General features: G+C 39.6%; 1 protein-coding gene across 1 annotated transcript in view; it reads left to right on the forward strand.

The window, feature by feature from the left end:
* DENND2C (DENN domain containing 2C) overlaps positions 1–13,739 on the forward strand; it is an 82,659-nt gene that overhangs the window by 35,880 nt on the left and 33,040 nt on the right. The window contains exons 2-5 of the mRNA XM_046019522.1: positions 8,117–9,127; positions 9,883–10,019; positions 10,639–10,751; positions 11,382–11,552. Coding sequence (XP_045875478.1) covers positions 8,307–9,127; positions 9,883–10,019; positions 10,639–10,751; positions 11,382–11,552 — 1,242 coding nt within the window. The 5' untranslated portion in view covers positions 8,117–8,306. The remainder of the gene's footprint in view (positions 1–8,116; positions 9,128–9,882; positions 10,020–10,638; positions 10,752–11,381; positions 11,553–13,739) is intronic.

Raw genomic sequence — 13,739 nt, forward strand, 5'->3', positions numbered from 1 at the left:
TGTTCTCTGGAAGAGTTTGTATAAGATTAGTATTATGTCTTTGAATGTTTAATAAAATTAACAAGTGAAGCTGTGTGGACCTGGAGTTTTTTTAATGTAAGGCTTTCAATTAAAATTTTAATTAAAAAATAGAGATACTCAGAATTCCTGTATCTTCCTGTGTCTGTTTTGGCAATTTATATCTTTCAAGGAATTTGTCCATCTCATTTAAGTTGTCAAATTTACTACAACAAATTTATTCATAATCATCCTTTACATCCTTTAATGAAAGATCTGTAGGTAATAACCCCTTTTTTATTCCTCATACTGCTAATTTGTGCTTTTTCTTTTTTGTTGTTGTTGTTCAGCCCACTTAGATGTTTATCAGTTTATTGACATCTCAAATAACTTTTTTTTTTTTAATTTTTTATTTATTTGACAGAGAGAGAGAGATCACAAGTAGGCAGAGAGGCAGGCAGAGAGAGAGGAGGAAGCAGGCTCTCTGCTCCGCGGTTTAATCCACTGAGCCACCCAGGCGCCCCTCAAATAACTTTTTATGTTTCGTTGATTTCTCTGTTGTTTGGTGGTTGTTATTTCATGAATATTTACATTTTACTATTTTCTTCTACTTTGTGTTTAATTTACTTTTTATTCCTTCTTAAGAAACAGCCTTACATCACTGGGATTTTTTTCAGATATTAAGTGGAATAATGACATTCAAATTTCACTATAGGATTTAGAAGCATGTAATATTGAAAAGGATGGTACATTTTGTGCAGGATGGGCAGTAGGATAATTTAGACAGATATTAATGTAGAGCATTTAATCTGGAGAATAATTTAAAGTGATGACTTGAGGGGCGCCTGGGTGTCTCAGTGGGTTAAAGCCTCTGCCTTCGGCTCAGGTCATAATCCCAGGGTCCTGGGATCGAGCCCTGCTTTGGGCTCTCTGCTCAGCAGGGAGCCTGCTTCCTCCTCTCTCTCTCTCTCTCTGCCTGCCTCTCTGTGTGCTTGTGATCTCTGCCTGTCAAATAAAAAAAAATTTTTAATCTTTAAAAAATTAAAGTGATGACTTGAAACTTAATGGAATAAAATGTATTTTAACTTAAAACAGCAAGATACAGTATTTCCAAACTTTTTTCTTTTTATAACATAAGCATTTTTCCAAATATCTTGGCATTTTCCAGATATCTTTTGATTATTTATTTTTAATTAAGTTCCATTTGTGTTAGAGAATCATTCTCAGGATGACTTCAGTCATTTAAAATTCATTAAGTTTTATTTTATTGTCCAACAAATGGTTTACTTGTAAATATTCCATGTATGCTTGAATATATATTCTATTGTTGTTGGGTGTAGTGTTCTAAAATATCACTTAGGTCAAGTTGATTAATGGCGGTATTCAAGTCTTTTATCTATTTCCTGATTTTCTGTCAATGGGGCTATTACTCATGAAAGAGTAATGAAATCCTCAGTAAAATTACAGATTTGTCCATTTGTCCTTTTGGCTCTACATTTTTTGCTTCTTACATTTTGAAACTGTGTTATTACGTACATGAACATTGAGGATTATTCAATCTTGGGGGCACTTGGGTGGCTCAGTCATTAAGTGTTTGTCTTCAGCTCAGATCGTAATCCCAGAGTCCTGGGATTGAGCCCGCTTTGGGCTCCTTGCTAGTCAGAAAGCCTGCTTTTCCATCTGCCACTCCCCATGCTTGTATTCCCTCTCTTGCTGTGTCTCTCTGTCAAATAAACAAAATCTAAAAAAAAAATGGGGGGATTATTCAATTTTCTTGACGAATTGTCTCCATTTTTGTTTGAAATGTCTTTATCTCTTTATCTCTGCTAGTATTTCTTGGCCTAACCTCTTTATTGTAACAGAAGTGTCTTGAAATTCAAAATGCAGTTCTTAAAGAAGTGCAGAGTTAGGTCTTGTTTTTTTGTTTTTTAATCAAGTATGATCATCTTTGCCTTTTATTTAGAATTTAGCTCATTTACAGTTAACATAATTATTAGAATGGTTAGATTTAAGTGTACAGTCTTGCTATTCATTTTCTGTTTCTTTTTGGGTTTTTGTGGTGGTGGTGGTGGTGGTGGTGGTGGTTCTTGTGGTTCTTCCTCCTCCCTGCCAACCTGTCTTTTTCTGCACTGAGTATTTTTTTAGAATTCGATTCTTTAGTGATTGCTTTAGAGTGCACAGCGTACAACTTTAATCTTTCCCCTTCAGATAATGTACTGCATGGGGTTCCTGGCTGCCTCAGCCAGAGGAGCATGCAACTCTTGATCTTGAGGTTGTGAGTTTGAGTCTCATGTTGGATATAGAGATTACTTAAAAATAAAATCTTAAAAATGTACTACTTCATATATGAAGTAAGAAACTTATATATTTCTTTCCATTTTCCTTTCCCTCCTTTGTGCTCTTCTGACATTTTATTCCCACATTGCTATAAATTCCACAATATAGTGTAGACAGGGCCGGCTTCATGGGCAGACAATCAATGTAGCTGTACAGGGTCCTGCACTCAAAATGGCCCTCGAGGGGCTTTATGCTCTGTTGTAGACATCTTGAAATTCTGATAACTTAATCTTTGAATTTGTGGGTTTGTTTGTTTGTTTTTAAAGATTATTTATTAGACACAGAGATAGAGAGCACAAGTAGGCAGAGCAGCAGGCAGAGGGAGAGGGAGAAGCAAGGTCTCTGCTGAGCAGGGAGCCCACTATAAGACTTGATCCCAGGACCCTGGGATCATGACCTGAGCTAAAGGTAGATGCCTAACCAACTGAGTCACCCGCTTTTAAGACTTTTTACATTTTTTTTAAAAGATTTTATTTATTTATTTGACAGAGAGATCACAAGCAGATAGAGAGGCAGGCAGAGAGAGAGAGAGGGAAGCAGGCTCCCTGCTGAGCAGAGAGCCCGATGCAGGACTCGATCCCAGGACCCCGAGATCATGACCTGAGCTGAAGGCAGCGGCTTAACCCACTGAGCCACCCAGGTGCCCTGCTTTTAAGACTTTTTAAAAGCTTTGTTAGGGTAGTTCGAAAGTAGTCTTTATTGTAGGGCTAATTTAGCCCTACTGACAAGCCATGCTCCTAACGTCTTTACTGAATCGCCTGGGTGTTCAACAAGTCTGCTTCTCTATAGATCATTGGAAGTTGGACATTTCCCAGCCCTTTGTGAACTCTGGGTATTAATCGGCTTCTTTCCCTATTAATTTGTTTCCAGCAGTGTTACCCTGTGCCTTAGCAACTTAGTATTTAAACCAAGATTCCAGGGATCCTACATAGATTTCTGGAACTTTTTCTGTGTTGCTCCCTCCTATCTGATACGGGGCCCTGAAAATGCCATCTTTCCTAGCCCCTCCAAACTCTGATCCATTTATCTGTAACTCAGCAAGTGTATCATGTTCTGTGCTGTTTTCTGGAAAGAGCCTCCAAGGTGAAAACTGAGCTGACATAGTGCCTGCCTTATTTGTTTTTCTTCATTTAGAGGTTACAGTCCTGTGTTGTCTGTTATCCAATATCAAAAGCATTTATTTTATTTAATCTGTAAGTCTGGTTTTGTAGTTATGCTGGGAAAGCAAGTCTAGTTCAATGACTCTATTGTGGCCGGTGGTAAGAGTCTTTCTTGTCCCTTTCATCATTTTTCTTTCTTTCTTTTTTTAGATTTTATTTATTCATTTGACAGACAGAGATTACAAGTAGACAGAGAGGCAAGCATAGAGAGAGGAAGGGAAGTAGGCTCCCTACTGAGCAGAGAGCCCCATGTGGGGCTCAATCCCAGGACCCTGAGAAGACGATAACACTGAGGATGAGCCACCCAGGTACCCCTTTCATCATTTTTCTAATTGAGGTAAAATTCACATAAAAAATATTAATCATTTAAAAGCATACCCTCGGGGCGCCTGGGTGGCTCAGTGGATTAAGCCGCTGCCTTCGGCTCAGGTCATGATCTCAGGGTCCTGGGATCAAGCCCCGCATCGGGCTCTCTGCTCCGTGGGGAGCCTGCTTCCTCCTCTCTCTCTGCCTACTTGTGATCTCTCTCTGTCAAATAAATAAATAAAATCTTTAAAAAAATAAAAATAAAAAAAAAAATAAAAGCATACCCTCAGGGCACCTCTGTGGCTCATTTGGTTGAGCATTAGACTTGGTTTCAGCTCAGGTCTTGAACTCATGGGTTGTGAGATTGAGCCCCTCACCCCTACCCCACATTCCCAAACCCTCGCATTGCACCCCCTGTTGGGCTCTGCGCTCAGGGGGGAGTCTGGTGGAAAAGTTTCTCCTTCTGTCCGTCCCCCCACACTCACGCAACTGCCCTCTCTCTCTCTGTCTAAAGTAGATCAGTCGTTATAAGTATACTCTTACATCAGTTTTTAAATCAACTTTCAGAATGTTCCAGATTCTTCCTATTTTGTCAGATATTTATGTTTGATCAAATAAAATGTTTCAAAGGATTTGGAGTGAGAAGCTTTCCCATGTAAGGCTTGAGTTAGTAAAACAGAGCATCAGTATTCTCTTTTCCAGAGAATTTCACTTACCTGAATGGAGTCAAATTGGTTTCTTTTTAATATGTTAAGAACACAGAATCCTGTATATGATAAGTTATATTACACATTACATTTTAAGCTGATAAAGTACAGTTGATGGGTTTCTTGGATGAAAGTAAATACTCAAAATAAATAAATAAAAACAAGGGGACCTAGGGGCACTAACCCTGGCTCAGTGGGTTAAAGCCTCTGCCTTCAGCTCAGATCATGATCCCAGGATCCTGGGATCAAGCCCTGCATCGGGCTCTCTGCTCAGCAGGGAGCCTGTTCCCCCCTCCCCCGCCAACCCCGCTTGCCTCTCTACCTACTTGTCATCTCTGTCTGTCAAATAAATAAATTAAATATTTTTTAAAAAGTGGAGGGGGACCTGATGAAGGATCACCTTTTTGGGAGCAAAGAATAGGAGGGAAAAAAGTTTGATTAGTACCCTTTATTCCAAGCATGGTATTTTATTATGCTTCTAAAACCATGCTTGATTTTTCATATTTGTACATCTTTTGTTCTGTCGCTGTTTCTTCTGTTGAGATATCCATTATGGTGATTGAGTGCTCTCCCTCCTCTTTAAGTTGTGAGTCCTGCCTGCTGCCTTAGTCATCTTTACTGGGAGGGAAGTCTGACTCATTTCGTGGTATTAAGAAAAAAAAATCCTAAAAATTGTTGAAGTTGTCATATTTTCTCAGTCTCTGTTTTTGTTAGAACCATTGCAGCAAACTTGAAGAAGCAATCTCTAGGGATAAATGTGTGAGTTGGCTTGAGGGAGTTTTCCAAAAGATGAAGATGTGGAGAGATCTAGGACTTGAAAACTGGGCCAGCACTTGGGGCTTAGAATGTTCCTGGTAGGGAGATCAATGCAAGAAACTGGGGATGTGAGGGGTGGGATATAAAGGATCGCATGGAGCAGGAGAGCCACGTAGAGGAGGTTCTGGGGAGGAAGGTGGCTCAGAATTCAATTAGGTTTAAGTCAGACATGAGATGCTTCTTGGTTTGGTGAGTGATTCTTATTTTTTGGAGGGGACAGAATCAGAACTTGTATATGAGAAGAGGCAAGCCACATTATAAAGAGTTTAATCTGTCAAAAATTGGAACTGTGAAATCAGATATAAAGGTAAATTCTCTGTACTGTCCAGGTAGACATCTGTCTAGTTAGAATGCATTAAAACTTTTTTGTTTCTGAAATCATTTGTCCATATTTTGAAAGTTGCAGTGTATTAATATGTATGTTTAGGAGCAAGTAGCATTTGTTTATGATGTCCACGTCTGTTAGGAGTATCTGAGGTTCATCTGCTACCTGATTGCCCCTGAAACACCATCAATACACATCATTCATAATTGTGTGTGAAGTCCATAAATCTAGCGTTTGTTGCTAATGATCTTCAAGTTAAAAATTTCTTTGGCCTGCCTGGATGGCTCAGTCAGTTAAGCCACTGCCTTCAGCTCAGGTCATGATCCCAGGGTGCTGGGATCGAACCGTGCATTGAGTTCCCTGCTCAGGGTCTGCTTCTCCCTCTCCCTCTGCCTGCTGCTCTACTTGTGCTCTCTCTGTATCTCTCTGTCAAATAAATAAGTAAAAATCTTTTAAAAAAATTTTTCTTTGGCGCTAAAAAAAATTTCTTTAGCCCTAGCAAATTTCATCTTTCTTCCCGGTTTGATCCATTTGTACCTTACAGTCATTCATACATTACATACATTCACATATTAATTAACAAAGGAAAGGTAAAGAAAGCATTGACAAAGACTGCTGAAAACCTCTACTAGGCTCCTAGGAGAGAGAAAAATACAGTTGACCCTTGAATGACACAGGTTTGAATTGTGCAGGTTCACTTCTAGGTAGGTATTATGCAATAAGTACAGGACAGCACTGTAAATATATTTTCTCTTCCTTAAGATTTTTCTTAACATTTTCTCTGTTTTTTATAAGAATACAGTATATTAAAAAAAGAATATGGCATATAATACATATAACATAAAAATATGTGTTAATCAACTGTTAATGTTATGTGTACAGCTTCTTCCTGCCATCTGATAGGCTTTTGGTAATTAAATTTTGGAGAAGTCAAAAGTTATATGCAGATTTTCTACTGTGGGGGTGGTCAGCACCTCTCACCCCAGCTTTGTTCAGGGGTCAGCTGTACTTCCAACCTTGTCTATTGTGAGGAAAACGTGAGTCTCAAGCACACCCTGAAATCCTTAGGACTACTCTGTAAACATCAGAAGCGACAAAATGATGTTCAGTTTAATAGTGAGCAGTGGCTGATTGGGCCTTCACATTGTACGCGTTAGTCTTTATGGAGAGTTCTGGGCCTGGACCCCAGATGGTGTGGGCAGGTCACGCACAGCGAGGGCTAGGGACCGTGGTGGCAGTGGCAGCAGCCAAAAAAAGAAAGAGTTCTGCAACAACAGCTTTGGTATTTTGGGGCTTAGGGTTTGTTTTTTTCCACCCACATTAGTTTAATATCTTAAGGTTATTTAGAATGATTTTTTTTTCATTCAGTCCTCACCAGAGTCTATTTGCAGGCCAAGCTGATTTTCCTACAAACTTGTAGGAATGGTTGAAAGGAAAGTTGATGGAAGCCTGATTAGCAATTGTCCCGCCTAGAATAAATTTTGCGTGTGAATTGTGTATCAGTTTTGGTCAGCTGCCCTGACAGAGCTGGGCCAAGATATTTTCCTGCCTGTTAATCAAGGCCCCACAGACAAAGCTCAAGGAAGGATGACCCCTGCCTCAGGAAGTTTTGAATCAGTTGCTATTTATAACCAGTATACATTAGAACTTGAGATCGGGTCTTTACTCAGTTGATAAGAAAAGTTCTATGCCAAATTTTACATTTGAGGAAACATTTTTGAGCCTCAATGAGTGAAGCCTGTGTGTGAAAGGAAGGACTGTGACAGTGCCTGTAAGTATTTTTGCCGAATTGGGTCAAGGGTGTGGTGGCAGCAATGTGCAAAAGTTCAGTGGGTGACAAAATAAGTTATGATATTTTGAAGCAACTGATAGTTAATGGCACATTGGCTTGTCATTAGCTCTGTGCGTATGGAGTCCTGTGCTGCTAAATGGGAAAGTTGAAATAAGGGTATGTTGAAATAAGGGCTAGTATTATCTCCCAACATAGGAGAGGAGGAGGAAATTAGGTATTGATAAGTTTCCAGACTAACTGGATCTTTCTCTGGGTGTATGAATAAACTTCTTAGTTATTTGGGAGGTATTTCTATATGTGTATGCTTTTTATAATACTCTTGATGGTTCTTGTTTTGTTAAGAGAAGTTTTCATAAGGAATTAATTTTACAAAATAATATATACTACTCTATGTAATCTCTTATAAAACCTCCTTCTATGTAAGTTTAGGAAATTAAATAGGGCAGGACATTAAAGCTGACAATTTGAGAAATATCACAAGGTAGTTATTTTCTCTGTGTTCTAGCATCATCTTAGGAATGCCTTTATGGAGTTGAATGATTTAGTGGATGACAAGTATATTTTTACATATGCAATGTAAGTGAATTATTTAGGGAGAGATAGGCAGTGTTTTAGTGGACTTTAAATTAGGAAATTATAAAACTGTGTTAACATAATGATTGTCTCTTTTTAATAGGAATATTCAACATAAAGTTGCAGCCGTTTTCCACAGGATCAGTAATCAAGATTTTTCTTTTTAAAAAGAGATTTCCAGGTTAAAGATGAAAGGAAAATGCTGGAATTGTTTGGATACTAAATGACAGGATAAAGAAAACAGTATTTTACAGTTACTTATAATGGAGCCTCAGTAAAATCCATAGTTTGTCATGCACCCAACTGGGAACATGGATGCTGGTTTTTCTCGTTCTGCTGTTCAGACACTGTCAAGAAGCCACTGCAAAAACATCAAACAAAAAATTTCTCAGTGGGAAGGAAGAGCTAACGGTGAATCTAATCCAGGGAAGTGGCATCCGAAGGACTTTGGAGTGAGATACACTAACTGCCATCAAGAGATTCTTCTTAAGAAAAGTCCTCTTGCTGAAGGAAAGAGCAAAAAGTTGGATACCAACTCTCGAAGTGTTGGTCTAGACGTTAATGAAGATGCTAACAGCCACGATCACACTGAGGATGAAAGTGGGCAGTGTGGGTGTGATGATCCACACCTCTTTAGAAATGAATCGGAATCCACCTGGGTATGTTCTAGGGTCAAACAGATCGAGAGCTGGAAAGGGGTTGTTCTGGATCCAGAGACTTCCTTACCTCCAGGAAACTTCTATACCTCCCAGATACTGTGGAAGAAAATAGAAGCACTCCCCCCAGACAAAGTCTTAAATTTGGCTTTAGAACGCTGTGACTCTTCAGAAAAAGAAAATTTCAGAGTTCTGGATAGTTCATATGGAATAACCAAGAGCTTAGAAAATATTTACTCTGAACCCGAGGGACAAGAATGCGGACCTTCTATAAATCCTTTGCCCAAACCTCGCAGGACATTCAGATATTTATCTGAATCCGGTGTTATGCCACCTAAGGAAAGAAACTGTGACAGAAAATACTGTGAAAATAATTCCTGCACGGAGTCTTCTTTGGCCTCTTCTCAGGAACCTGAACCGAAGAAATATAGCAGAAAAATCAGAGGGAGATCTAAAAGGTGTGTTTTTATTTGCTCCGTAATGATTTCTAAGTATTGCCCTTACAGAGCTACTGAACTGCTTTTCTCTTTTCAAAGCCATTTTCATTTTCCTGCATGGGTTACAGGCCTAGTTTGATTTTACAGATGTTGATTAACCCAAGGGAAAATTACCTACAAAAGGAAATAATACCTAAGACAATTTGCGGACATAAGAACATCGGGAAAACTTGCATTTTGTATCGTGTAAGAATGTGTAGGGAAGTAAGTACGTTCTTCTGCTTCATTTAGGACATGCTGGTCTTGGCTTCACTTTTCATCAGAGTGAATTTTATAAAGTTATGCAATAAAGAACGTGAATGTAGTGGCCAAAGGCCTCCAGTTTTCTCATGACGTGTATAAGGTATCAGCTTAGTTTATTATTCTTAGGCATATGATAAAACACCTTTGTAATTTTGCATGCAAGTCCTTTACTTACTGATTTCTAGCATACCAATTTAAAGAACACTAGTGTTTCATTTATTTGTTTTTTAAAGATTTTTTTTAATTTATGTATTTAACAGACAGAGATCACAAGTAGGCAGAGAAGCAGGCAGAGAGAGAGGGGGAAGCAGGCTCCTCGCTGAGCAGAGAGCCCGATGCAGGGCTCGATCCCAGGACCCTGGGATCATGACCTGAGCTGAAGGCAGAGGCTTAACCCACTGAGCCACCCAGGTGCCCCAAGAACACTAGAGTTTTAAAACAATGTAACTTTAAAACATATCTCCTTTCTTAAGGAAATCCTTTGAATTTGAGGATATTCAGCACTTTCGAAATCGGAGCTCACAGAAGATTCATGAGGAACTTGGAAGAAATTCTGGCTCAGCACTTTATTACACACAGTCGGAGGACAATATCTATGAGGATATCATATGTACGTGTCCACAAACTTTGCAGTTAAATTTAATGAGTGTGTATTTGGTGGGGCCCTTAACTGTAGGATGGTATTTTCTTTTATAATCAAGCATATGTTGCTGTAGGTGTTTCTTTTTTTTTTTTCTTTTTTTAAGATTTTATGTATTTATTTGACAGAGAGAGACACAGGGAGAGAGGGAACACAAGCAGAGAGAGTGGGAGAAGGAGAAGCAGGCTTCCCACCACGGAGCAGAGAACCTGATGCATGGCTTGATCCCATGACCCTGGGATCCTGCCTGACCTGAGCCAAAGGCAGACAAGCTTAACAACTGAGCCACCCAGGCGCCCCACTGTTTCTTTTAAATATGGAAACTTTTGTCATATAAATTCTTTTATTCTTGAATGGTTTTTGTAGCCAGTTTAGTGGACTGCTGAGTTCAGAAGTAGATGTTTATAGTATATAGTATTTTGAGAATTCTTTTAGCTTGGTGGGATGCCTGAGTGGTTTTCAAGCTTAAAGGGCCAGCAATATAGACAAGGGAGCTGAACATAGTTCTTAATTTCTCTTCCTAGCTGTAGTCCCTTTGTTTACATGTAACTGTGTTTCTCTGAACTTTGTTTTCCCATTATTTTTTAAGATCCCGCCAAAGAAAATCCCTATGAAGACATTCCAGTGCACCCTTTGCCCATGTGGAGATCCCCTTCGGCTTGGAAGCTACCGCCCCCAAAAAGTGCTTTCAGAACACCAAAGGTAAAACCAAAGGATCAGTATGAGAAAATATTATATGTAATTAACCTAAGAAAACCTAAGATTCTTGTTTGTGATCCCCCAAAAAGGTTAAAGTGGTTTAACTAAGGCCAAGATGAAGAGTCACTGAAATACGGGTCTTGCTGGTAGTGGTGGTTTTTGTGTTCTTTGTGGGGTTGTGGGGGGCAGCACACAACTTTTTATTTTCTTTCGTTTTGGGGTTTCTGTTTGTTCACTTACTAGCACTTCAAAAAATATGAGATTATGCACACCATTAGACAAGCTACTAGCTTTTCGTTTCACTGTAGTTACCACAGCTCCCTATTAGTACCACAACACTCTGTGCCCTAAATTACCTGACTTGTCCCTGAAAGCATTCGTCACCCCTGCAAACAAAAGCTGCCTTGAGTTAATGAGGACTCTGAATTGTTGTTTTCTGGAAATGTGATGACATCGTTGTAGAACATTGGATTAGAAACCTGAGAAATGACTTTACAAATGGGGAAAAAGAAATTCTGGTATCCTCAACTGAGGTGACTTTAAAGACAAGAGACATGTTTTTCTGAGATAACTTGACCGTGACACGTTGGCATTCCCTGTACGATCTTACCAGTACATCTTCTCCTTTTTTAGCTTCCTCCCAAACCTCAGTTCCTCAACCGGAAGACTATGGAACTGAAGAGCTCCCAAGCTTATTTACGGTCAAAGCTCACAAAGGATACCACTTTGCCTGTCACTTTAACTGAATGGAAGCTTTTCCGAGCTGGAGAAGTTGCAAACAGGAAGAGGAAAAATCTTCCAAGAGTAAGGACTCTAGTATTTTCATTTTTTGACTCTTAACTTCATTTCCATAAATGAGAATAAATCACTTTAGACTGAAATGAATAATAGGTTAGAACTGAACTACTGGTGGGAGGGGGGCGCCTGGGTGGCTCAGTGGGTTAAGCCTCTGCCTTCAGCTCAGGTCATGATCTCAGGGTCCTGGGATCCCTACATTTGGGCTCTCTGCTCAGCAGGGAGCCTGCTTCCCCCTCTCTTTCTGTCTGTCTCTCTGCCTACTTGTGCTCGCTCTCTCTCTCTCTCTCTCTCTCTCTCTGAGTTAAATAAATAAATAAAATCTTAAAAAAGACTGATCTACTGGAATGAGAAGATTTGGAAAGCAGCCTTAGAGTTTAGGTTTTTGCTCATGCAAGAAAAATGCATGAGTGCCTTTTGCCAGGGCTTTTTTATGGATTTGGAAAATTGATTTTAGATGGGAGGTTTCACTTCAGTTACCTTAGTTCTCATTAAAATCAGCTGTCCTGTTTCAAGGAAGCACTAGAATCTCATGTAAGAGGACATTCTGTTAAGCTGGCTTCAGTGTTGTTCTTTTCTTTTCTTTAAGATTTTATTTATTTATTTGAGAGAGAGAGAGAAGAGAGTGCACAAGCCGGAAAGGGGCAGAGGGAGAGAGAGAGAAGCGGACTCCCCGCGGAGCAGGAAGCCGGGCATGGGGCTCCATGCCAAGACTCTGGGATCATAACCTGAACCAAAGGCAAATGCTTAACCGAATGAGGCGCCCCAGGTGCCCCAGTGCTGTTATTTTCACTCACTCATTTAGTTGCTGAAGTGAACAGTTTTGTGCCTAAGTTTACAGATTTTTTTTTTTTATTTTTATTTATTTATTTATTTGATAGAGATTGCAACTAGTCAGAGAGGCAGGCAGGGAGAGAGAGGAGGAAGCAGGCTCCCTGCTGAGCAGAGAGCCTGATGTGGGGCTTGATCCCAGGACTCTGGGATCATGACCTGAGCCGAAGGCAGAGGCTTTAACCCACTGAGCCACCCAGGCACCCCAAGTTTACAGATTTTCAGTAATCACAAAGTATGTGCCTTTAATTTGGGGCAAAATTTTCCATTTGGGGGAAGAAGAACGAAATTTGACTCTTGCTTGGGAATAGAAATTATCAGCAATTACATTAAATAAATGATTTTTCTCTCAAGGGAGAAAAGGCAGTAAATCTAAACCATCTCAGATAGAGCTATTAGAACCAAAATGAAGGGGGCGCCTGGGTGGCTCAGTGGGTTAAAGCCTCTGCCTTTGGCTCAGGTCATGATCCCAGGGTCCTGGGATCGAGCCCCGCATTAGGCTCTCTACTCCGCAGGGAGCCTGCTTCCTCCTCTCTCTCTGCCTGCCTCTCTGCCTAGTTGTGATTTCTCTCTGTCAAATAAATAAAATATTTTTTTAAAAAAAGAACCAAAATGAAGAAATTGGGATTATTTGTAAACAGATACATATTTTTTTAAGGAGAGACACTTGAAGTGCATGAAAATATTTTTAAATTCTTTGTTACTTTGTTCTCTATAATTTAGAACGTCTTCAGGATAACTCTGCAGAAATGAAAAAAAAATCAGATCACTTAAATATTATTCCTTCCCTTAATCCCATCTGAATGAACTGCATGTATTCATTTGGCACGCAGTTTTTGTACCTGATTTTAACATTAAACAAAAGTCCCAGCTGTTTTTTGGTTTAGTAACTGCTGATCGGTTCCTTGGGAAATATTCTGTTCCACAATACTTTAATTCTTCTGATCTATTTCCTGCCCCTCCCTCTTTAATATGTGAACAGTTAAAGACACACGGTTCTAAAAAAGCACGAAACACTTTCTTCACTGAGAGAGAAGAAAAAAAAAAAAGCAAACCTCTGCAGCTGTTTACTGTCCTGCATCTGGTGAGGAATATGTAAGAATCCAATGTTTAAAGAATGGCTAGGCTTTCTAGAGTAGTTCTGTCCTCTGATCTGTCATGCCAGCACAACAAAGCAGCCTCCTGCATGGCCCAGAGATAACAGATAATGTGTTCACAGGGGCGAGAGTACAAACACAGAAGGGACTACATTTAAGACGTGATTCTCAGAATGACATTAACAAATATTTGGGAGTAATGGATTGTAGATTTCAGTGAGACTGACGGAAATTTGCCGTGCTTTTAATTTCATGCCTCGGTGTTTTA

This window comes from Meles meles, chromosome 1, assembly GCF_922984935.1.
Source record: "Meles meles chromosome 1, mMelMel3.1 paternal haplotype, whole genome shotgun sequence".
NCBI classification, from domain to species: Eukaryota; Metazoa; Chordata; class Mammalia; order Carnivora; family Mustelidae; genus Meles; species Meles meles.